A 24316-nucleotide genomic window follows, 5' to 3' on the forward strand; every position below is an offset into this window, starting at 1 on the left:
ATATGTCTAGAGACAGGATTTTGTGTCACAGTTTATTTGGAGCAACATAAAAGTCTTCTTTTGTACATTGATGTGTAGATACTGCTCAATAGTAATGGAATAATGATAGAATCTATAAAGAGCAAAAGAATGACACTTGCTGCGTGAAGACTAAACTTTGTAAGCTCAAGTTGCTAGCATAGAATCGATACACTACGCGTCGTAGCTCGTGTATAATTTTCCTAATCAAGCCATCAGCAGTCCAAAGCAGTCCAGAAGACTGTCCTTTTTCGAAAAATTTTGAGAGAAAAAAAAAACTATAAAAGAAGGCTCAAAAGGCAGAAACGATTTTTTCCTTATCCTCTCAGGCCTTTTGGCTAAGATCAAGTGTAGTATCTGTTCTTTATAGTTTAACAACTATAATGAGGGACATTGTCCCTCACGTTGTTAATCTAATTTTTTCCGCCAGGAATCCAAGGCTCTGGCTTGCTATCCTTGGAATCCACAGGTGTCCTTTGCCTTACACTACCCGCAAAGTGACGCCGACCCCCTCTTTTTTAAAAAGAAAAAGAAAAAGAAAAATCTATAAATTAAATTAAAAATGAAATTCATTGTTCATTTAAGTCTTAAAAAATATGTTTGACTCAGTCATGTTTCTATTACACCTTTCTAGATTTATGTTAAAAGAAATTTGCTTATTCATCATTCATTTCTTTTCGTCTCCACTCAATCCACCAAAATTTTGGAAATCTTACCTGCTTGTGGGAAAATAAATTGGTCAACAAAAATAATCCGTTGTTCACTTTTCGGAAACAGGGGCTCTATTTAGACCGTTCGGACAGGATCCGGTGTTTTATATAGCTGTTCTCAAATCTTGCTATATTTTTGCATAAATGTGTTCCTTTATGTATGTCCAAACATAAGAAACTCAAAAGAAGGAAATCGAACCAAATTGAGTTTAGCATTAGTTTCAGCAAAAAGCATTGTTGAACATTTTAAAAATTAACTCGCATGCATTTGATAAATTACAAACTAGTTTATGGCTTCAAATGCTAACTATCAAAGCTTGATTTTTTTTTTTGTTTGTAAGACGGTAAAGTATTTATTTGTTTTTTAGAAGCAAAAAAGATTTATAGTATACAAGTAGATTATGATTAATTTAGGAGAAGCAAGTCTAGAAGATATAAAAAAGTAAGAGGTAGATAAACCATCGTATTAATGAGCATTGAGTGATTGTTGATAAACGAGTTCACTGTAAGTTCCATTTAACTTGAGTAACTCCCAGTGAGTACCTTGTTCAATCACACGGCCATTCTTGACAACACAAATCAAGTCGGCATTTTGGATAGTAGAAAGACGATGAGCAATGGTTATTGTTGTACGGCCACCTTCTTCAAGAATGTTATCAATAGCTGCTTGCACCAATTTTTCACTTTCACTATCAAGGGCAGAAGTAGCTTCGTCCAACAAGAGAACCTTAGGCTTACGAATCAAAGCACGGGCAATAGCAATACGTTGCTTTTGACCACCAGATAATTGAGAACCTTTATCACCAACACGGGTATCGTATCCATTAGGAAGACTAGAAATAAACTTGTGGATATTGGCGGCTTTGGTAGCAGCTTCAATTTCTTCTTGAGTCACCTCTTTGCCTTCATCCACACCAAAGCGGATGTTTTCAGCAATAGTCATATCAAACAAGACGGGTTCTTGACCTACAAGGGATGTATGGCTACGCAAATTGCCGAGGGTGTAGTTCTTGACGTTGTTATCATCGAGACGGACAGTACCTGTGATAGGATCATACCAACGTTGAAGCATACCAATAGTCGTGGATTTACCACAACCAGAGGGACCTACAAGAGCAATGGTTTGACCAGCCTTTCCGTGTAAATTGAATTCACCATTAAAGATAGAGACATCAGGACGAGCAGGGTAACGGAAAGTGATGTTTTCAAAATCAATATCACCCTTGATTTGGGAACGATTAGGTTCGATACCTTCGAGGTCAGGATCAATAGAGGGCTCACGTTCAAGAATTTCAAAAGCAGCAATAGAAGAGTATTTAGCCTTGGCATAAGTGGTTGTGAAAACGGAAGCTCTACCAATACCTTGAGCAGTAATCATGATGGTCATCATACAAGTAAACATCTTGTTAAAAGCAAGACCATGGTGCCACATAAGCTGAGTACCAGCGTAAAAAGCAACGGCATTTGTATAAAGAGTAATACCTTGTTGCATAGCATAACCAAGCGAAGACATATAAGCCTTACGTTGAGCAAGACGATGGGGACGATCAGTAGCATTGTGGTATTTGTTTTCAAAGTAAGATTGTTTGTTGAGACCAGCGACTGTACGGATTTCTTTGATAGCTTCGCCAGCAACTTCACCACTTTGTTCATTTGCTTTTTTTGTTTTGTCTTCAAAACCACGGTGGATTTTGGATTCATAGAAGGTAGCAAAACCAATGAAGGGAGCCATACAAAGAATGATCAAAGTCAACATCCAACTTTGAGAGAAAGCAATAGCTAAACCAGTAATGGCAGTAACAATAATTTGAGTAATATCACCCCATGTCTTGGTAACCAATTCATTGACATTCTTAGAATCAATAGCAAGCTTGGAAGTAAGTGCGCCGAGAGAGTTATCGTCTTCATCAAAGAAACCAATTTCTTGCTTCATGAAAGCACGGAAAATTTGACCACGAAGACGCTTGGTGTAGCGTTCACCTGCAACTTCAAAGCAAATAACTTGAGTAGCAAAACCAATAAGGGCGGCAATACCAATAATGACAAACAAGAAAGAGTAGAGATTAGTACCTTCCATTGGGCCTGGAGGAGTCGTATCAGGGCTAACAAGTTGAGAAAGTACTTGAGCGAAAATCAAAGCGAAACAAGGGAAGACAGCACCAGCAACTGCAGCACCACAGACACCAGTGATCAACAAAGGCCATTCAGGACGCATTTGTTTCAAGACCTTGCCGAGAGGAGCACTTTGCTTCATGGCTTGTTTACGTTCTTCTTTTTCTTTACGAAGCTTGAGTTCATAAGCATCAACAGAAGCACGACTTGTAGTCTTGAACAAGTTGGCAGTAGTGTCCTTTTCATTAATGAGTTCTTCTTCAGCACGTTTCTTTTCAGCAATCAATTCTTGTTGTTCACGTTTCAACAATTCTTCAGAGTTAAGTTCTTCAACATTACTACCCACTTGCTTGGTAGCAATTTCTTGCTTTCTGACCAAATCAGCATAGACACCATTAAGTTCAACAAGATCGTTATGGGTGCCTTGTTCAACAAGATCACCACCTTGCATGACAACAATAAGGTCAGCGTTTCTAATAGTAGAAAGACGGTGAGCAATGACAATGGTTGTGCGGTCAGCAGCAGCAGCATCAAGAGCAGTTTGGACCAAACGCTCGGACTGAGTATCCAAAGCAGAAGTAGCCTAAAAGTCAAATGTTAAATTAAGTCCTTTTCGATATGATACACATACCTCATCCAATAAAAGAATAGTAGGGTTCTTAAGAATAGCACGGGCAATAGCAATACGTTGCTTTTGGCCACCGGAAAGCATACCACCATGTTCGCCAACAAGTGTCTCGTAACCATCAGGCAATTGAGAGATAAAAGAGTGACAGTTAGCTTTTTTACAGGCAACAACAATATCGTCATTTGTCACTTCTTCAGTAACACCCATCAACAAGTTTTGTTTGATAGTCATATTGAACAAGACAGGTTCTTGAGACACAACACCAATCTTGCTACGCAGCCAAGCAACGTTATAATCTTTGAGATCTTTACCATCAAGAATAACTGAGCCTTCCAAAGGATCATAGAAACGTTGTAACAATTGAACACTGGTTGATTTACCAGAACCAGATGGACCCACAAAAGCAACAGTCATACCGGGCTTGATATTTAAGTTGAGCTTCTTCAAAATGGTAATGTCAGGACGAGTGGGGTAACTAAATTTGACATCTTTAAATTCGATTTCACCGAGAATCTTTTCAGGAGCCAAACCATCTTGCTTATCAGCATCAATAGGAGGAACACGATCAATAGTGGCATAGATTTTATAAGCAGCGCCACAAGCAGAAGAAACAGCAGAAAGATTAGGAGGCAATTGCAAGAAGGCAATGGCACCCATAATCATTGCAAAAAAGACGACGAGAACATCTTGACCATACATAAGGCCTTCGCGTGTCAACTTGGAACCATACCAGAAGGCAAGACCATAAGTAGAAAAGAGAGTAAACATGAAACCACCAAAACCAAAGCCAAGCACTTGACCTCTCTTGATACCAACATCCATGGCCTTGACTAACTTCTTTTCATACAAGTCAGCAAAACGGTTTTGTAGAGAGAAAGAGTAAACAGTTCGAATACCAGAAAAGACTTGCTCAGCAATTGAACCGGCTTCAGCATAAGAGTCTTGTGATTTAAGAGTGTACTTGGTAATAAAAAAGCCCATAGCACCACCAACACCAGCCAAGACAGGAAGTGTGGCAAGCATGACGACTATTCGAAATATAAGTGATCTGATTAATTGTATAACTCATCAGCTTACCAGCAAGTCTCCAACCCTTCACAAAAGCAACAACGAAACCAGTGATGAATTGACCAACACACATGGCAAAGAGACCAAACTTTTCAGAAATACCATCTTGAATCAATTGAGTATCAGTAGCCAATCGAGTAGTTAAGGAACCTTCTTCGGCTTTATCGAACCAACCCATATCTTGACGAAGGATAGCATGCACGTACATGTTACGGATTCGTCGTACTTGATTTTCACCAGTGAGAACCCAAAAGCAGTTTGTGATATAAGCGGCGACCAAAACACCAGTACCCATATATACAAAAATAAGAATTAATGGGTGAGCATCGTTGGCAAGTCGCTCAAGATCACCAGTGACCATTGAGGTAGAGATAGTTCCCATGAATTGACCAAAGATGATGATACTGATAGGTTGGAGAGCACCAACACCAATGGAAAAAATGAGAGATATAAGGATCATACAGCGCTCTAGTGGAGTAGCAAAGCGAAATAATTTATAAATGGGTACGGTAGGTTGCTTCTCCTTCTTCTTTTTCTTTTTTTCTTCTTTTTCTTTTTCTTCGGCATGTCTGGACTCCATTTGTTTGATGGGAATAGCTGCAATTTCTTCTTCTAATAACAGTTTTTCGTCATTGAGGTTTGCGGAAGAGGCAGCTTTGATGTCAGAGGTATTGCTGTTTCTTTTTTTGTCATCATGAAATGTTTGACTAGTTGACGTCGATCGCGACGATACACTTAAATCTGTCATGACAGATCAACAAGACAGTGATGAAAATGGAAAAAAAAATAGCGAAATTTGTTTGATCTCGCAAGTTATTTTATATGCTCGATTCCAATAAATGTTACACGATAGAAAATAGATACTGGTCGGTCAAACTATTTGACCGCAGTAAATCTTCCAATCAAGCATATACTATTTAGGTCCGAAAATTTCGTCTCGGCGCCCCCTCCACCTATATCTGATTTGACTCAAATTCGCTTAAACAAGGAAGCAAGGACTTTCTGAAGTCTTCACATGATGAGTGTCTTTTTCTATTTTCTTTTTCTTTGCGTCATTTTGAAATATTTATTTTCTTTCTTGCATGATTAAATCTAACGTATTTAGATCATTTTGAAGTGCGTTTTTCTCCAATAAAAGCATTGTCAATCTTTGACTAAAAAAAAAAGTTAATTTGTCTTGTGATACTTTTTAAACTTACTTGTTCTTTTCTTTGACATTTTCTGGTACAGCGCTTTCATAGCCTGGTTTGCTCATACGAATGTTTAATTTCTCAAGGTCCAGTTCTACTTTGGTTAGTTTTTTAGTGAGTTGTGCATTCTTGTTCTGAATGACTGTTTCTATGTCAACACCTTTAGATGCAGCTGCTTCGAGTTGAGCCTTTACAATAGCCGTGGTTGGGACAAGGATCTTTAGTTTATCATCTATCGCTTTTGTAGTCCATGTGTTCATATTCATGTTTGCCTTGTGTAATTTAGTCGCTGATGTTCAAGTGACACCATTTCTTACCTGTGTATCTACAAGTGTGATATGAGATGCTTTTACAAAACCTTTGATTTCATTCATGTATAGCTTGAGAGGACCATTGTCATCTAATATTTTAACATCATCATACACAATGGTAAAAGGAAGTTCTTTTCCAATGCTGATTTGGTTTCCTTGTCTTAATGATCTGGAGGCATGAATGATAGAAAGTACGACTTTAAAGTGGTCTTCTACTTGTCTATCATACATTTGGGCAAAAGAAGTATTATCTGGGTATCTTTCTACCATTAAGGACGGTGCATTGGAATGATGGTTTAACTCTGGCAAAGTTGATTTCATATGTTGCCATAATTCCTACAAACAAGTCAATCATACATCCATGCTCTATTTGTTTTTGTTTTTTTTTTTACTTCAGTGACAAAAGGCATAAAGGGGTGAGCCAAACGTATCGAGATGTCCATGCATGCATGTAAAATCTTCAAAGTTGAATTCTAATGCAACGAATTAATATATGCGTATCTTGTTTTTTCTTTTTCTTTACCTTTTCTTTTTCACTTAATTCTGGTTTACTCAGGTTGGATTTAGAAAATTCAACATAGACATCACATACGTCTTCCACAACAAATCGACGCAATGCGTCTGTAGCTTCAAAAAGACGAGAATTCTCAAATGCTTGATGACATTTACTGACTGTATCTGCCATACGAGACAGTATATAACGGTTAGCAAGTGTACTATGATGAGCTTCTTTTATGATAGACATGCTATCAAGTTCAAGACCAGGGTTTTGTTCTAGGCGACCAAGACCAAATTTAAAAAGATTCCATAGCTTGTTGCAAAAGTGCGAAGTCTGAATTACATTTGAAATGTCTAGATTGATTTGTCTTGTTTGTTGTGTGTATTGAACCAAAGCAAATCGTAATGAATCTGTGCCACAAGGCGGAATACCGTTTGGATATTCCTTTTCTAAATTGCGAATACTCCTATAATAGAGATGAGTGACATTTCATTGGCAGTTATCATAGCACGCACGTTCCAATTTCCTTTTGGGGCAGATTTGAGGTACGGAGACTGTCCTTCATACTCTGTAGACTCACGCCTTCAATGACATGCAATGGGTCAATGACATTTCCAAGTGACTTGGACATTTTACGCCCTTGAGCATCACGCACCTATTGTCTTGTCAATCATGATTTCGTACTGCTCAGTTTACCATAGCATGTAAATAAATGGTCTCAAAAGGTACATTTTCGTTTGCAAAATGGTTTGATAACATAGCCATTCGTGCAACCCAAAAAAAGAGAATATCAAATCCAGTTTCCATTACTTGAAGTGGATAACGGTTCTAGACAAATAAATGTCAGACGGATGCAGAAACACAAAAATATACATTCTATCCTACCGGAATATCCTCTCCTTCTCTACCTTTCCATCCTAAAGCCGAAAGAGGCAATAGACCAGAAGAGAACCATGTATCCAACACATCGTCATCCTATGACACATATTAGCAGACCTCATGATGCGTATTTTCTTTACTTTGATAAGCTCAAAAGGGGTATCTTTAGGATAGCCTTCTTTTTCTAACAGTTCCACAGCTCTCGAATTAGCTTCATTCTTGTCAGACCCTACTACCCACAACTCTTTGTCTATAGGCACACGTGAATATACAAATACAGCAATCGATCATTCGCTTACGTTGACCTGTTGCTGTCTTGATCTGATAGGCTGGAATCTCATGTCCCCACCATAACTGTCGAGAGATACACCAATCTTGAATGTTGTCTATGTGATTTGGAATTATTATTTTTCCTTACCATTGCATCCGAGCTCATCTTACCTAACCATCTATACCAATCCTGAGTGAAATGATCAGGTACGATGGTCATTCTATTGTCTTCTACTTGCTTTTTGGATATAGCAGCAAGTTCTTTGCATTTAATGTACCATTGTGGTTGTAATAAGGGTTCAATAACATCCCCAGATCTTGAACAGACAGCAATACGCATGACATGATTATCGTTTCTTCCTTTATAGCTTCCTAACCGAGTCAACATGTCAATAATAGTCTCCCGTACTTCAAATCGATCATGTCCCTAGTTGATTGTCATGAAAAAGTTTTTTTTTTTTTTTTTTTTTTTTTTTTTTTTTAAAAAAAAATCTGGCTTTACCACTAGTTCAGGCAATCCACAATGTTCATTCAATTTGCCTAGTTTATCGAAAATGCTTTGAATAGGAAGGTTATGGCGACGAGCACAGCTATAATCATTTGGATCATGAGCAGGCGTAATCTAGTCCATATAAAGTGAATAAGATTGACAGCACATTTAGTTTTTACCTTAACAACACCAGTACCAAATTCCATATCAACAAGTTCTTCATCACATACAATAGGAATTTCCTTTTTAAGAATAGGATGATAAACATATTTACCATGGAGACTCTATTGACTTATTAGTTGTACCATACACATTGACTTTACCTTGTATCTTTCATCTTGAGGATGAATGGCTACAGCACAATCACCAAGCATGGTTTCAATACGTGTTGTAGATACTGTCAATTCTTGAATACCGTCTATTTTAGGGTCAATCACTTTGTATGAAAAGTTGTGTAAAACACCAAATTCAACTCTAACAAAAAACAATTCAGCATACATTTCCCCCCTTTTGTGTGCATGTGCGTGCGTGCTTACGGCTTAGATCTGCCAGGCAAAGGGACCAGCGTCTTTCCTGTAATGTCCTTATAATCCACTTCAATGTCTGAAATCACAGTTTCTAATGCACAACACCAATTCACAAGGCGAGTATCTCGATAAATCAATCCATCTTTATGCAAGCGCATAAATGCATTCTGTACTGCTTCATAACGATCCCGATCCATTGTGAAGAATTCCTTTTCCCAATCCAATGAAGCACCCATACGTCTCATTTGATGCAAGATATGGTTACCATACTTTTCTTTCCATTTCCACACCTCATCAATGAATGCTTCTCGACCCAAATCATAGCGTGTCAATCCACGCTCTTTCATGAGCATCTTCTCTACCACGGATTGTGTGCCAATACCAGCATGATCAGTGCCCGGAATCCATTGCACGTCATACCCATTCATACGTCGCCATCGTACTATGGCATCTTGAACACTAAATGTCAATGCATGACCAATGTGCAATGATCCTGTCACATTGGGTGGAGGAGTGATCATGGTGAATGGCTTCTTTTCTTGAATGGCTGGTATAAAATCTGAGCTGCTAGCTCTGAAGAGACCTTGGGATTGCCACCACTCATACCAGCCCTCTTCTACTGATTTGGCAACATAGGTGGGTGCAAATGGCTTGCTGGGTTTAGGAATCATGGTCTTTTTGGCATCGGTCATAAGTGACTTGAGGCACAAGGCATTGTGTTGCTTGATAACTGTTCTATCATATCTACATTTCGCTCGGATCATTCGTGGAGAGAGTGCTCCATAAGCAAACATTTGAAGGTGAAGCAAAGAGGATACGCCCTTGTCAGACAAGCAAGGATCAATGGTTATGCTAGTCCCTCTGTACACCCCGTGTCGGTGTTCCTTTACTTCCAAGGGCTGTTGTATTCAATTCGGAAAAAAAAGGGGGACTTCCTAGACGTTTGGTTCAGAAAAGAAAGGCAATAATAAAATCTATAAGCATGGTATTAGAACCAAAACATAACTGGTGATATATAAAAGTACAATATCAATTTGAAAGCTTCCATCTATTTTAATCACTGCAGCGCAACCAGCGCAAGAATGATACACTCAGTGATGGAAGATACAATGGCTATTTGTTTTAGAGTATCTCTATTCTTTTCATTTTATTCTCAAGAAGGTGACAAATCAACCGAGATTTCGTGTAACACTTTTTAGCTCATATCTCCCTTTTCTCATGAATGAGAAAGAATGAGAGAATGAGAGATGCTGAGTTTCATCTCTTGAGATTTAAATGTCAATATTCAGACTGACTTTCTCCTTTTATTATCAAATAACTATGCAAACCAAAACCCAATTATTACCTATCAACTTTAGAGCTGAATGGAAAGAAACCCTTGTCCGTGAAATGGTTGGAAAGAAGCTCTATCAATTGCGTACACCTTCACTTGTTATTTCAAGACCAATCCTCGAACGAAACTGTAACCGTCTTGGAAAAATCACGACAGAACTCGGCCTGAATATTAGAGTACACATCAAGACACACAAGGTAATAATGACACACAAAGAAAATCCTATTGATAAGTTTGTTAGACTGTTGAAGGTGCTCGTATTCAGCTCACTGGTGCTAACAGCCATGCTATTGTCGTTTCCACTTTGCCCGAAGCCTATGCTATGATTCACTCTGATTTGGTAGAGAGCGGGCTTTTGAAAGAGGTAAAAAAAACAGGTTTCTTGTCAAACTATTAGCTCAATCACAAGCTGGTAGGTTCTTGTTGGTTTCCCAATTACTCCTGATAAATTCGATGATGTATTTGAACTTTCAACCAAAGTACCCAAGTTTCAAATATTCATAGGTTAAGAGAAAAAAAAAGGGGGGGGAGGAGACTCATGCTTGTATATCTAATCATTCTATTTAGATAACTTGGCAACCCTAGAAGCATTAGAGGCTTACTACAAAGAGAGATTTGGAGACGATAACCATGTTCATCCCATTTATGTATTTTTGAAAATAGATTGTGGCTATGGGTAAGTTTATTATCATTGACATCAGTAACCAACCAAATGAAACTTAGACGTGCTGGTGTCCCTCTAAACGATTCCAAAACGGTAGAGCTAGCCAAAAGACTTCAGAACTCAACATGTGTTGTTTTTGATGGCATGTACACACATGCAGGCCATTCCTACTCTTCCAAGAGCCCTCAAGAGGCACTTGAATACCTCATAAACGAATGCAATGTTGCACGTCAATTCCGTGATTTCCTGAAAGACAATGGTGTCGATATCAAATACATTTCTATTGGTGCTACGCCTACTGTGAAGGCCATTAGTGCATTCATGCATCAAACTGATCACATCAAAGACATTCTCAAGGACATCAATGAAGTCCATGCGGGTGCATTCGCCTTTCTTGACAAACAACAAGTGGCTACTGGCTTAAGTACTTTTGGCGATGTCTCCATTTCAGTTGCAACTCGTATTGCCAGTGTTTATCATGAACGCAACAGTGTCTTGATTGATGGTGGTGCATTAGCCTTCTCAAAAGACACAGCCCCTCAAGGGGGTTTTGGTTTTGTTGTGGATATGCATGACAAAGACCAACAAGGAAAGCCTAAGATCGTTGCTTCTGTCACGAAAATTTCTCAAGAACATGGTATTCTTCAACGCTTGGATGGGTCTACTTTGTCAAGGCCTGATTTGCAAATTGGAAGTGTGGTTCGTGTTATTCCCAATCATTGCTGCTTGGCTGCTGCTTGTCATCCGTTATATCTTATTGTAGAAGACGATGATACTGTCGTGGATGTTTGGGTGCCTGTTCGAGGCTGGTAGACATATTTTATGCATTCAATGATCAAATAAACTTATTCTATACAAAGGAATTGGTACTACCATTGACATCTAATTCTTTACGCTTGTAAGCTTGTTCTATGTCAGTACAAAGTGTTTTTTTTATACAAGACACCGTGTCTATCAAGACTCAATAGTAAACAAGTGAAAGTATTGTGCAGCTCTATACTTTAGTTTGATTCAAGTAGCATAACGTGACTATGAACGCGTGAGTTGGAAAAATAAACGAAATTTTCTTTTGGAGCGTGTTACTCTTATGTCAGCACTATCTTTAACTCAAACTGAAGCAGAAGAAAAGCTTGAAGAACTTCAACAACAAGTGACTCTTAACTTGCAAGAAATTGATAAAAATTTCGCAGAGTGTACACGCATTATTAACGAACTCACCATACCAGGCGTTGAGAGATATGCTGAACAAACAAGCGCTATATGGGAACTAAGCAAAGTAAAAGAAAAAAAAAAGGGTTTTACATAAACTCATAAGCAACCTAATAGGTATGGTCTGCTTTCTTTGAAGCCATGGACTTTAGAACCAAATTACCATCATACGATGATGATCCACCATTACCACTTTTCTCGCCCAGTTCAACCAATAGAGAGCATACTATGAGTAATATCTCTGCATATGCAAAGGGTCTTAGAAAACAAATACAAGAAGATTCAACACAAGATACAACAACAAGTGAATACTCAAAACCTACTCATTTGGAAGACTCAGGCTCCATGAGCTTCATTGGTACAAAAAGAAAAAATCCAGATTCTATTCGATCACCACCACGTATTATGCCCTATATCACTGAGCCTAGTAGTTTAGCAAATACACCTAGAAATGAAGCAGCACGTATATTGACTGAGAACAGTCTTCAAGCAGTCGATATGGGCGAATCCATTTCACCTGATGATGAGTCAATGCAGTCCTTTTATGAACATACACCGAGTCATGTAGCATCTGATAAACAACCTTGGCAGGACGCACCTGTCAGAGAAGACTGGGACAATACCAACCTGATGGAAACAGAAAGTGAAGAGCAACGAAGAAATTTTGACATTTTCATTCAAAAAAGACAGACAGCGAAATCAAAAGTAGCAGATCAAGAATTACAGCGACGTTGGACAGGAGCATTGCGTTCACCGAGCAATCGAGCATCAAAACCAATTCAACAGCAACAACACGAAGAAGAACAGTCTAAACTTGTCGGTACACCCACTATTGAACGAGTATTGAATAGAAAGCAATTGAATCTCAAAAAAGACAACTACTTTCTTCAAGATGAAGACGAAGATATGGGTGCTTATGAATTCTCTGACAAATTGCCTACACAATAAAATCAAAAGTACACAATTTCTTAAATGAGTTGGTAAAGAAATTAAGATTTTTAAAATGATGAACGAATCAGAAATAGAAAGTACGTCATTTATACTAATTCAGGCAATCAAAAGTATATTACGACGTCATTTGGTCGTATCCTTACTGTTATAAAATCAGACAAGAAAAAAAAACCTTTTTCGGTCTCTTTCTTCTCTTTTAAACTTTTGTTGACAAAAGATCTTTAAAAAAATCAAAAAACTTAGATTCAATATGCTTGCACAAATTAAAAGTCTGTTTAAACAGAAAAAGACATTCCCTAAAGGTTGGTATTAAATAAAGTTATTTTTTTTTGTTTAATGTTGTCATAGACCTTACTGCTGAAGAAAAGAAGAACAATAAGGATGTAGCCACTCGTATTGTACAAGAAGAAAAACAGCGCAAGACTGTCTTGCCTCAATATCCCGGTCTAGAACGCTTTGAAATGATTGAGAAAATTGGAGAGTAAGTTTTCTTTTTGTGTGTGTATATATGATTTATCTTGTTGCTAATGATAACTCAGAGGTGCATTTTCTTTTGTGTTTAAAGCAAGAGATACATTGACAAACAAAGAAGTGGCTGTGAAAGTTGTTCGAAAGCGAGAATTAGATGCTTCCGAGGTAAAAAAAAAAAAAAATTGTCATCATGATGAACGTCTTACTAAGATGTATGTGTAACAGAATGGCAAAAACCATTTGCATCCCAACATGAAGAAAAAGACCAAAGCTACTGAAAGAGCCAACATCTTGAAAGAAGTGCAAATCATGCGTAACATGAATCATAAGAACATTGTCCAGCTTATCCAGTTTTCAGAATCAGACGACTATTACTTTTTAGTCTTGGAATTATGTCAGGGAGGCGAATTATTTCATCGTATTGTCAAATTGACTTATTTCAGTGAGGACCTTGCAAGACATGTTATTGTTCAAGTTGCTGAAGGTATTCGATATCTTCATGAAGAATGTGGCGTAGTTCATCGGTAAGTCCCTCTAATTATTGGTTGACTAGTTTTCTTATCTTCTGTATTAGTGACATCAAGCCTGAGAATATCTTATTTGAGCCTATTCCTATCATTAAGCGAGATAAAGTAGAAAACCCCTTTGGTGACGAAGACAAGGAAGATGAAGGTGTGTTTACTGAAGGAGTAGGTGGTGGTGGTATTGGCGTTGTCAAACTCGCTGATTTTGGTCTATCCAAAGTTATCTGGGACAATTCGACATTGACACCCTGTGGCACTGTTGGCTACACTGCACCTGAGATTGTGAGAGACCAAAAGTATTCCAAATCAGTGGACATGTGGGCTATTGGCTGCGTCCTCTACACTATCTTGTGCGGTTTTCCTCCTTTTTACGACGAGTCGATTCGCGCCCTCACACACAAAGTAGCCCGTGGTGAATATACATTTTTGAGTCCTTGGTGGGACCCTATTTCTCCCGCTGCTAAAGACTTGATTCGAAACCTACTCACAGTTGATCCTGAAAAACGTTACACCATCGAGGAGTTCTTTAAACATCCTTGGGTGACCAAGTCTCAATTCCCTCCTCCTGCTGTGGCGGAAGACAAGTTGAGCAAGCCAACAGTTGAAAAGAAGAAGCTTGATCCTAGAGCACAAGCTATGCAAAATGCTGCTGTGAAGGCTGCTGCTGCTCAAAAAGAACAAAACAGAATGCACAAAGAAGGCGACATCAAGAACCAACCTGCGTCAAACACATCCAATACTGGTAAAAGAACAGATGTCTTTTCACCTGGTATCAATTCAATCAAAGAAATCTTGGATATTACCTATGCAGTACAAAGAATGGGTGAAGAAAAGAAGAAGCGAATCACACCTCAGCAACATGCTTTTGCTGGTGGTTATGACTCTATTTCTGAAGAAGAAGAGGAGGAGGAGGAAGAAGAGAACGAAGAAGAGGACAAGGATCCAAAAATTAATCATGGTATTGATAAAGAAGTCATTGCTATGGCAGAACAATTAGTTCATGATGGAAAAGGTGTTGCACCTGCAGCTTATACAGCAACACCACAGCAAAAGAAAGAATCACATGTAATCACACCCACTTCAAGGAGAAAGCGCAACATGTTTGAATTGGATATGACAAAAGCTACTTTGTTAAAGAACAGACGTGCTGCTGCCACAACTGTTGAAAACTAATTCATCTTTGTATATTTGTCTATACCCGTACATATAATAAAATAAAATGAAAAAAAAGAATTGCTCTGTATTGTATATGAACAAACATACGTTGGTATACTTTCTATTTGTTGTGCCACAATAAAGTCTTGAATGAAGACCAAGTGTCTGAATCACGATAAATATACTGCATAGAGGCTCTAAGGGAAGGTTGAATTGTGTCTTTCTCATATCTAAACAGCCACTATATAGAATGGTTTAGTCATAAAGAAGATCCTATGTTTATTTACCATCACAATGCCCCAAACAACAGCAGCAAAGACAGGATATGTATGTTGAGGCGCATCAATAATCTGTCTCTTTACTGGGACCTTAACAAGAGCCAAAACCACTCTTGAAAAGAGATAGAGAATGATCTGTCATGAATAAGCTTCTCTTATCTAGTTATCATTGTACATACTTGTTGGTTGATACTGTTGTTTTCACCAAATACATAATAACCACCAACAACACCCGCAATAAAAGGGTGAATGCTGGCTTCCTTACCACCGTTTGTTTTTCTTTGGATAATCATAAGGGTCTTGTAGATAGTAGCAAACATACCCAAGTTTTGTGCATGTTGCTTAGTAGCCTTAAAAATGCCCTTGACTTTGCTCTCCAAACTATAGTTCACAATAAATATTACTCGTAATACTAGATACACTTACGAGCCCGTTTTAAACAAGACTGTCATAACAAGAGCGTGAGGGAATCTCACTTTAGTACCATAGACAATACCACTACGAAATCCTTTCAAAACGGAAAGAATGTCGTGGTATTTGGGATCAAGTACTATTTGATTAAGCAAGTCCATAAGTGAGATGAGGAATGAAGAATGCGTGTGATATTATTTTAGCAACCAACAATAAAGTGTGGGACCAATTGCATTAATGATTTTCACATGAAGTGTCCGGGCATATCATCAAGGCAAATGAATCATGTGATATGCATATTCTGCCTCCCATAGAAACATATTGTAAAAGTGTCCTGAAAAAAAAAAGCAATGTCTGATAACAATGTGACGTAAGTCAACACTATTTTGGTTCGAGTGTTTGCCTTGTTCTTTTTTCGCTAAACATGTCTGATACGCAAGACTATATCTCTTCAGAATTAAAAAGACTTGATCTCTGTACCACCATTAAAAGCATCAAGACATTAAGTGGGGGCTGTATCAGTCAAGCATCGTGTTATTCTACAGACAAAGGTGATTATTTCATCAAGGTAAGTTCAACAAGATTCCATTCAATACTACAACAATTTATAGACAAATGCAAATAAAAAAGCATCCCAATGGTTCCGCGCAGAGTCATTAGCACTTGAACGTATGAATGAAACTGTACCTGATCTAGTTCCTAAGCCCATTTATCATGCTACTGAAAACAAAGCATTTATCGTGACAGAATATATTCCAATGACCAATAACCGATCTTCTGAAGCACAAAAAAACTTAGGACACGCTCTAGCTACTCTACACGCTTCTTCTTCATCTCAAAAGGAGGGAAAATTTGGTTTTGATGTCGTATCTTGGTGCGGTACAACTGAACTTGACAATGCATGGTGCTCAAATTGGTGTGAATTCTATAGATCACAGCGTTTATTGCCTCTATTAGAGCAGGTTCGTGGCGATCATGCAGATGTAGATCGATTGGGTAACTCCCTTTGTTCTCGCCTTGATCATTGGCTAGGACAAGACGCTCTAGGTCAAGTGCAGCCTTCTTTATTGCATGGTGATTTATGGAGTGGTAATTGGGCTGTTTATGCATCTGAAAAGTCCAAGCCAATTATATTTGATCCCGCCTCATTCTATGGCCATTATGAAGCTGAACATGGGATTATGAAGATGTTTGGCGGCTTTTCTCAAGATTGCTTTGATGCTTATGATGATGCTTTAGCAGAACAAGACCATATTCCTGTATCTCCATCAGAAGGAAGACAAGACAGACTTATGATTTACGAGGCTTATCATCATTTAAATCATTTTGCTATGTTTGGAGGCAGTTATGCTTCAGGATTTATAAATTTAATGGAACAGTTGCTCTAAGGAATATATAATAGTAATAAAAAATAATGGGAATGTAGTAAATGCAGAATGGAGTGTTTATGGACCTGGTGATGGAATAAAGATACTTTTAGGTACAACTACCTGAGGCTTGAATCCTTGGTTGCCTACATAGTCACGAACGCATAACATGTCGTTCATAATGACATAGGGCCATCCAGCAGCCATTGCACTAATACAGAGAATAAATAAATCAAATTCATAAAAAAAAACTACTTACGGTGAATCAGGTGTAGCAGGTCGAAGAAGGAACGTGCGATCATAAGAAAGAGGTGGTGTAGATTCTTCTTCTTTAAATTCGCCATGTAAATTGATTAATAAACCAACGGGTGTTTGGTGAGCATCAACAACAAAATCTTCTGTTTTCGTAAGGTCGTGAATAGTAGATGGTAATCGAACAATGGTGCTTCCAATAGCTTCAGGGCCTACTACAAGGCCTTTACCTTCTTGTCCTATCATCAAAGAATGAGCGGTCTATGTATTTAGGACGGCATCACTTACGCTTTGACTTGCCTATCAAGTTTCGACTTATGCTAGACCAGGTCGACTTTTCTTCATCGTCCATCATTTTCTTCTTTTCCTTTCTTCTCAGCTTTTGTTGAGCTCGTAGCTTAACATTGGATACTACAGAAAAGACAGCATTACCATCATAAATAGGGGCCAATACAGCTCTATTCGAGTCAAAGCAACCATAGTATTTTGTAATGAAATCAACAGCAGCGGCTTGACTGATTTCATTATCGAAAAAGTTGGGCTGATTATCTAATGGCAAGACACGACCCGTCTTATGTATAGAAGCAGCCTCCGATTCCGACAACGTGACAGGAAAATGGTCCAACAAGATTAATGAGGGGAAGCGCTTGACAATGTTACGAACATAAGCACGATCATTTCCTCTTTGTTTGATTTCAGAATTACGCAAGGGGTTGCCAGCCAACAAGAGTTCTTTCAAATTCTTTAGCTTGCCTGTGCCACTCAAAGCTTCCAAACTTTCGTATTCCTTCATCAAGTTGTCTTGAAACGAGATGTTTTGTATATTAGGCAAATACTGCGCCAGAGTTGAAATAGGCTGAACATTCTTCAGTTGATTGCGAGCAAAAGAGATAGTGATAACATCATCAAACATTTCCCCAGCCAGTTTCATCATGGCAGGACCCACAATAGCATTTGCGCCAGGAGCACCAGGTGGTTTGATGGCTGATTTTTTCAAGATGGGATCGTTACTCATGTCATCTAGATTCAAGTATCGAGCCTCAGAATGCCAACGACTTAACAAAAAGTTACGCAAAATATCCATGGTGCCTAGTTTCTTATTGTTGGCATCGACAACAGGTGTCATTGGTAATGCAGAATGTTCGTATAAACGAATACGAAGCTGTTGAGCACCGAAAATGTAACCATCTAAGCGAACAAGGATGCGAGCAATGACTGGATCGTTGACTGTCAAGAGCATTTGGCCTTGATCCAACTTTACCTCCACAGGCTCCCAGCTCTTTTTTGATTTCTGGACTAAAAAAGGTACAACACCTGCTTCAGTACCTGCTTCAAAACCTGTAATCTTGATCCACGTTAAATTCATTATTTTTCGTCGTTGTTCTACTTACCAAGATATCTACACGCTTATCAACATTGTTTTTGAGGTTAGGTGCATTAGCAGATCTTGTTCTGCCTCGGCCACCATAAGGAGTGCTATAGTTCAAGGTAAGTGAGACAGTCCAGCAGTTTATGATGACTTACTATCGCTTCTTCTTTTTACCCATACCACCCATAGAAACATCTTCTTCATCAAAATCAGCAATTGTATTTTTGTTTTCCTTGACAGTAACTGACTTTCCCATGGCTCTAGCTTTCAAGGCCAAACCTCTGGAGCCTCGTTTACTAGCTGTCTTCCAAGCGCCCCCACCACTGTTGGTTTCTTCCGTCTTCTTTTTAGTGAGAGCGAAAGCAGCTTCTCGAGCAAGTTCTTCTTTTGTCTTAATATCTGATGCCTTCTTGATAGGTGCTGGTGCGGGTGCACCACCAAACATAGCGAATAAACCTTTGCTCTCTGACATGGTGAGATCGATCCAAATGAAAGAAAGTGTAATTTTGGGGCGCAGTTTGAACGGCAAGCCTTGAATAGGAAGAGGAAAAACAGTCATGGTCCAAGGCACGCATGATTTATAGGGGATACACTGTTCACTTTGAAAATGTCTATTTTGCATGTGCATCTATTTTGAGAGGAGAATAACTGTAAGCAATTTGAAAAGAAAAGAGAAAGAAGCAATTTTAGTCATTACACGTATTTTATCAGTTCAAGTGTATTTCATTGCTGTTCATTACGATTCTTCTGAGGTATAAATAGGGTGAAATAGTTTTTAGCAGCAAGATATCTTTAATTTCACAAATTTATGTAATGGACAATCTGCCTCTTGAAATGATGCACATTTTCTGTTATTAAATGTACATACAATGGTAGTATAAAGCCTTTTTACACACGCATAGATACTTTATGTACCTACAGAACATTCTCATTAACATTCGTGGTACTCTTGGAATTGATTTAGGTAAAAAAAAAGCAACTTGTAAAAAATGGTCAAAATGACCTTTTGAGCAAAGGGTATTACCCATGAAAAAGCTTGTTTGACAACTCTCAATCTTCTTTTTGACGCTTCAAGACAAAAATAGAGCTATCGACAAGCATAAATACTCGAAACGTGCATCAGAAGCTCTAGTTTTTGGTAAATGTGTTTGCTAAACAGTTGTGCTATAGGTCTGAACTCGCAGAAATAAGCTAAGGTCATCTCTAGGTATTTCTGAGGAAAAGAAAACGAGTTTAACAAGATGGAAAAGGCGACTTAATTTGAGTATTGCCTTCAAATCTCCATTCAAATTTTATTGTACACTGTTATCAGTATAAAAGAGGCTGTTTTCAACAAGTAACCACTCATTTTAGCACAAAATATAAACGAATAGACTATACTAAAACAATTATTGCTTTTGAGGTTAAATAGCAGTTTTGAAAACGATAAGTAATGAATGTCGTATGAAAGGATATTGACAGTATTGTTATATCTTTAAGTTTTCTTCAGCTATTATCATTGTTGACCAGCAGCATTGCCTATGCGCTCCCCTCATTGTAATGCCAGGACAGTCAATAAGAAAGCATAATCCCTCACTGTAACAGACAAAAGTAAGAAACATCAGATCAGAATATCTTGTTAAAAGCACTACTACAAGCGAATAATGCTAATGATTCATCAGCTTATTCAAGACTAGAAGTAAGCAATCGAGAGCAGAAAATACAACAAACTTGCCATGCAGCCCTTTGCTTCTTTAGATAGACATTCTTTATATGTATAGTATCACAACATCATAGTCTTGGGATGATTTGTAGAAATTCAACGTTAGATTAAAGCAAAAAACACTAAAGGCATATTCCTTTCCCTTTTTACTCCATTTTGATGTGTGCTCATCAAGACCTTATCTATGCAGAGCATATGTCCAACTGTGTTTTGCTAATCTCTCTCTTTTGCAAAGCCATGTTGATCAAGGTTGGCTACTTTGTTGCCCATCTTACAGAATTTAAGGTGTAAGTTTTAATACCTTCATAGTGTGTCGCGGCAACACAAGGCTCTGCTTCTGATTTTCTGGACCATAGCCTTTTCTGGTTCATGGCATTTCCTGATTTCTTCATTCCTAAGGCTTAAAGCAAATAGAAGGGACTGTTTTGAAGAGAAATGGTTGTTACCAAGGAGAGCTTAATGAGCTCTGTTGCGCTTTCTCCTCTGTCTTAATCGGCGGCAACTGGTTCGGTATTGTTAGCTTCAGAAGTTTGTGGTTATCCTTTAGGAGAGGATCAGAAGCTATTCTTCACAGTTGGTGATCAGCAACTGTTCTTAGGGCCGCCAATAACTGTGTTCCGTGGAACCGAACTGTCGAGACTCCATCTTGGGTCGAAGCTCTGCATAAGGGATTCGCGTGTATACGCGTTCTTTTCGTGCCATACCGACCGACGATGGACTTAGTTGATCCATCAAGACACCCCATAATTTATGAGCGCCTTTTCCTTCGAACTTTTCTTCTAGGACGCTTTTATAATAAACTATCTTTTTTTCTTATTTGATAAGCTTTTATTAATTTTAGAATATGTAGACTCAGTTGTTGTTTCTTCTAATATATTTTTTTTACTATAACGTATCTCTTGTCTCTTTTAAACCTAACTATACTATTTTTAAAAACATCTCTACTGTTTCCAAAACAAACTCTTTGGATGCTTGCTATCTCTACTTTTTGTGGCGGTTGAATGTTCTCGATTTTTTTTTCAAGCCCCACAACTGATTTTAAATCATGAAATGATCTACAAAACCTTAACAAATTAGTATTTCCTTTTTTTTTTGTCTAGTAACCAAGATGGGGACTTCATCTGAATCTGCTGTTTTTCACAAGCTGATAAAGACCGGTTGTCTCTCAACCTTTCTGCTTGTATTTCTGGCTTTATTAGCAAGATATACCCTTGGTAAGCCTTTCTTTTTGCTCTTCTTTACCGAGATTGTTTCGTACTCATCTCATTGTCTTTAGATGTAAGAGACCAAAACCGCTGTTCAAGCTTATTACATGATGGCTGGTGGACCGATGACAATACAAAAAATTGGCAACCAGCAAGTTGTATGCTGCATAACTATAAAGCGCCCGAAATAGGAGAGTGTCTTGGTCATTCTCGAGTTGTTTATATTGGTGATTCTATAGCCAGACAGCAATTTTTTGCGGCGATTCGTTTAGTTCAGCCTAGTGCAGATTTATCAGGGGAAGCACATGTCAACCGCAAATATGTATTTAATGATCAAAACTTGGTAATGGAATTTTGGTGGGACCCTTACCTGAACGAGACAAAGGATATATTGCAAGGGCAAATGCCTTCTGCTGAAAGGCCGAGTCTGTTGGTTGTTGGGACAGGTGCCTGGCAAATGCACTATTTAGGCACTGAATATTTTGATGAATGGAAAAAGGCTGTTGATTTAGTCTTTGACTCGGTACAATCAACATCAGAAGTCGCAGATAACGTCTTGCTTAGTCCGGTAGAATGGCCCAATTATGAAAGATTAGGAGTAAACCGCTCAGCCACTATGACGAACGAAAAGATTAGCAGAATGAACAATTACTTGAAAGAGAGGGAGAGTCAATTGGTTCCAGCAACACCCTTTGCTGTTCCTTTTGTATGGAATCAAGTAAGTATCCAGGCTGGTGCAAGTGGGACCGAAGATGGTCTTCACTTTAATTCGGATGTTACAACAGCTCAAGCGCAAATTGCTTTGAACTACAGATGCAACAATCAACTCGATAAGAAATTTCCCTTTAGTAACACTTGTTGTTTTGAATATCCCAAACCAAGATGGTATCAAGTTTTCTTTATGATTTTGTTTTTTGTTTGGGCTCCCATTGGATTCTTCATCAAAAACTCTACAGGTAAGAATAGCGAGAAAAAGACAAAAAGATACTTATGTTTGCAACAGCTGTTCTATCCAACAAATTATTTCCAGCAAAAAAGACATTGAATGCGATCTTTGTCTTTGGATTATGCGTTATGTACATGTATTATTGCGACAGAACTCAGTTGTTTGGCAAGATACAAAAAAACTTTAATTCTAAAATATTTACCGGTATGATGATCGCTATTTCAGTATTCGGTATGGTCAAATTACAGCACAAAAAAGAAGGTGATCAAGGATTTTTGAATCGTCATCAGACAGACGAGTGGAAAGGATGGATGCAAGTTATTATCCTAGTATATCATTTTTGTGGTGCTTCAGGAACCTCCGGTATTTACAATGCAGTCCGTATTTTAGTTGCGGCCTATCTTTTCCAGACAGGTTATGGCCACTTCTTCTTTTTTTACAAAAAAGCTGATTTTGGCATATTTCGTATCCTGAATGTCATGGTGCGACTCAACTTTTTGACGTTTGTACTACAATATTTAATGGATACAGATTACCTTAGCTATTACTTTACACCGCTAGTTTCCTTTTGGTTCTTGGCTATTTGGCTTATTATGTATACTGGAAACAGATGGAACAAGGTACCAATATTTATGCTTGCTAAACTTGTAGTTTCTTGTTGTGTTACTACAGCTTTTATTCGTGTGCCTGGTATTCTTGAATTTGTTTTTTCTGTGTTGGAAACATTATTTAATGTGCACTGGAATGCAGCTGAATGGCGATTCCGTTTAGCCTTGGATGCTTATATTGTCTATGTGGGTATGCTTTGTGCTTTTGCATTCATCAAGATCACCGAGCATAAAATCACAGATCATCCTCGCTGGTCTTTGATCAAACAATCTGCCGCTACTTTGTCTATGATAGCCATGGTCTGGTATTTTTGGTTTGAATTGACTCGCGAAAACAAGTTTGTGTACAATACCGTACATCCTTATATCTCTTGGATTCCGATCTTGGCGTTTGTCGTTTTACGCAATATGAATGTCTACTTGAGAAATACGCATTCTGAATTTTATGCATTCATTGGCAAGATCTCCTTGGAAACTTTTATTGGCCAATTCCATATGTGGCTGGCAGGCGATACAAAGGGTTTATTGGTCATTTTAGCTTCACCTAATTGGGTTGCTGGTTTGGGCTGGTGGATTAACTTGGCTATTTCTAGCTGTCTCTTTATTTTTGTGAGTTATTACATGAGTCAAACAACGCATGAGATTTCGAGTTGGATATGTAAGCATGCTCAGTCATCATCCAGCAATACAACCAATGGACAAGGAGAGTATCAAGCTGTCCCTCTTTTACCTACAACAGCTAATAGCACCAAGCCGTCAGAAGCAATTCATGCCGAGAACAAAACACAAGAAGCAGTAAATCAAGAACAAGATGAAGAAATCTGGGATTCATCGTTTGTCAATGAAAAGAAGCCAAGTTTGCTTAAACGACTTTTAGATGATACCCGAGTTAAATCTCTTTTATTTCTTTTTATTGTTGGTCTATTAAACAACCTTTGTTAGAGTAATTGTTTGGACAATAAAAGCTACACTTGCATTGTTGTTTAGAAGTGATTTTCATGCCGGCGTACGTTTTTTATCATGCATGTACCAGTTTTCTTCTTTTTCTTCTTTTTTTGACCAGGGCTTGTTTGTATGGTATTGGCAAACAGTAAACTCAGAATACAAATCAAACAAAAATGTACCCAAAAAGCATTGATCATTAACAGATGACTCATTATTCATTATAT

At 38.2% G+C, this 24316-nt stretch overlaps 9 protein-coding genes across 9 annotated transcripts; 5 read left to right on the top strand and 4 right to left on the bottom strand.

Moving 5' to 3' along the window:
• Positions 1-1064: 1064 nt before the first annotated feature.
• Positions 1065-5559, bottom strand: B0P05DRAFT_498842 (P-loop containing nucleoside triphosphate hydrolase protein). The gene is made up of 3 exons (XM_051575413.1): positions 4546-5559; positions 3472-4496; positions 1065-3423 (listed from the first exon to the last, which is right to left on the bottom strand). Exons 1-3 carry the CDS (start codon positions 5282-5284, stop codon positions 1195-1197), a joined length of 3993 nt encoding a protein of 1330 aa, XP_051430512.1. The 5' UTR covers positions 5285-5559; the 3' UTR covers positions 1065-1194.
• Positions 5560-9866, bottom strand: B0P05DRAFT_560452 (tRNA synthetases class I-domain-containing protein). The gene is made up of 16 exons (XM_051580368.1): positions 9728-9866; positions 8712-9676; positions 8499-8649; positions 8355-8459; positions 8188-8307; positions 7857-8112; positions 7715-7801; positions 7556-7665; positions 7422-7511; positions 7233-7364; positions 7052-7191; positions 6561-7002; positions 6430-6510; positions 6044-6373; positions 5736-5998; positions 5560-5690 (listed from the first exon to the last, which is right to left on the bottom strand). Exons 2-16 carry the CDS (start codon positions 9494-9496, stop codon positions 5603-5605), a joined length of 3180 nt encoding a protein of 1059 aa, XP_051430513.1. The 5' UTR covers positions 9497-9676; positions 9728-9866; the 3' UTR covers positions 5560-5602.
• Positions 9867-9960: 94 nt separating this feature from the next.
• On the top strand, positions 9961-11788 carry B0P05DRAFT_560457 (uncharacterized protein). Its single transcript, XM_051580369.1, has 5 exons — positions 9961-10232; positions 10277-10399; positions 10452-10539; positions 10603-10711; positions 10759-11788. Exons 1-5 carry the CDS (start codon positions 9978-9980, stop codon positions 11510-11512), a joined length of 1329 nt encoding a protein of 442 aa, XP_051430514.1. The 5' UTR covers positions 9961-9977; the 3' UTR covers positions 11513-11788.
• Positions 11789-11790: 2 nt separating this feature from the next.
• Positions 11791-12899, top strand: B0P05DRAFT_560458 (uncharacterized protein). Its single transcript, XM_051580370.1, has 2 exons — positions 11791-11975; positions 12026-12899. Exon 2 carries the CDS (start codon positions 12050-12052, stop codon positions 12854-12856), a length of 807 nt encoding a protein of 268 aa, XP_051430515.1. The 5' UTR covers positions 11791-11975; positions 12026-12049; the 3' UTR covers positions 12857-12899.
• A 123-nt stretch (positions 12900-13022) lies between these two features.
• Positions 13023-15080, top strand: B0P05DRAFT_560463 (kinase-like domain-containing protein). Its single transcript, XM_051580371.1, has 5 exons — positions 13023-13161; positions 13208-13340; positions 13399-13495; positions 13556-13854; positions 13905-15080. The coding sequence occupies exons 1-5, from the start codon at positions 13110-13112 to the stop codon at positions 15025-15027; spliced, it is 1704 nt and encodes a 567-aa protein (XP_051430516.1). The 5' UTR covers positions 13023-13109; the 3' UTR covers positions 15028-15080.
• Positions 15081-15130: 50 nt separating this feature from the next.
• On the bottom strand, positions 15131-15859 carry B0P05DRAFT_479149 (Tim17/Tim22/Tim23/Pmp24 family-domain-containing protein; the record flags this gene model as incomplete). Its single annotated transcript, XM_051575055.1, has 4 exons — positions 15131-15250; positions 15297-15422; positions 15467-15668; positions 15714-15859. 4 exons carry the CDS (start codon positions 15857-15859, stop codon positions 15131-15133), a joined length of 594 nt encoding a protein of 197 aa, XP_051430517.1.
• Positions 15860-16122: 263 nt separating this feature from the next.
• B0P05DRAFT_581696 (Fructosamine/Ketosamine-3-kinase) lies at positions 16123-17086 on the top strand (the record flags this gene model as incomplete). Its single annotated transcript, XM_051582126.1, has 2 exons — positions 16123-16266; positions 16310-17086. The coding sequence occupies 2 exons, from the start codon at positions 16123-16125 to the stop codon at positions 17084-17086; spliced, it is 921 nt and encodes a 306-aa protein (XP_051430518.1).
• Positions 17087-17112: 26 nt separating this feature from the next.
• Positions 17113-19172, bottom strand: B0P05DRAFT_498853 (uncharacterized protein). Its single transcript, XM_051575414.1, has 5 exons — positions 18842-19172; positions 18709-18793; positions 17606-18662; positions 17325-17556; positions 17113-17276 (listed from the first exon to the last, which is right to left on the bottom strand). The coding sequence occupies exons 1-5, from the start codon at positions 19156-19158 to the stop codon at positions 17144-17146; spliced, it is 1824 nt and encodes a 607-aa protein (XP_051430519.1). The 5' UTR covers positions 19159-19172; the 3' UTR covers positions 17113-17143.
• A 2581-nt stretch (positions 19173-21753) lies between these two features.
• On the top strand, positions 21754-24089 carry B0P05DRAFT_581698 (10 TM acyl transferase domain found in Cas1p-domain-containing protein; the record flags this gene model as incomplete). The annotated part of the gene is made up of 3 exons (XM_051582127.1): positions 21754-22549; positions 22597-22743; positions 22765-24089. 3 exons carry the CDS (start codon positions 21754-21756, stop codon positions 24087-24089), a joined length of 2268 nt encoding a protein of 755 aa, XP_051430520.1.
• Between the last annotated feature and the right edge of the window lie 227 nt (positions 24090-24316).

Source organism: Gilbertella persicaria (genome assembly GCF_025201335.1).
Source record: "Gilbertella persicaria strain CBS 190.32 chromosome Unknown B0P05scaffold_57, whole genome shotgun sequence".
NCBI classification, from domain to species: domain Eukaryota; kingdom Fungi; phylum Mucoromycota; class Mucoromycetes; order Mucorales; family Choanephoraceae; genus Gilbertella; species Gilbertella persicaria.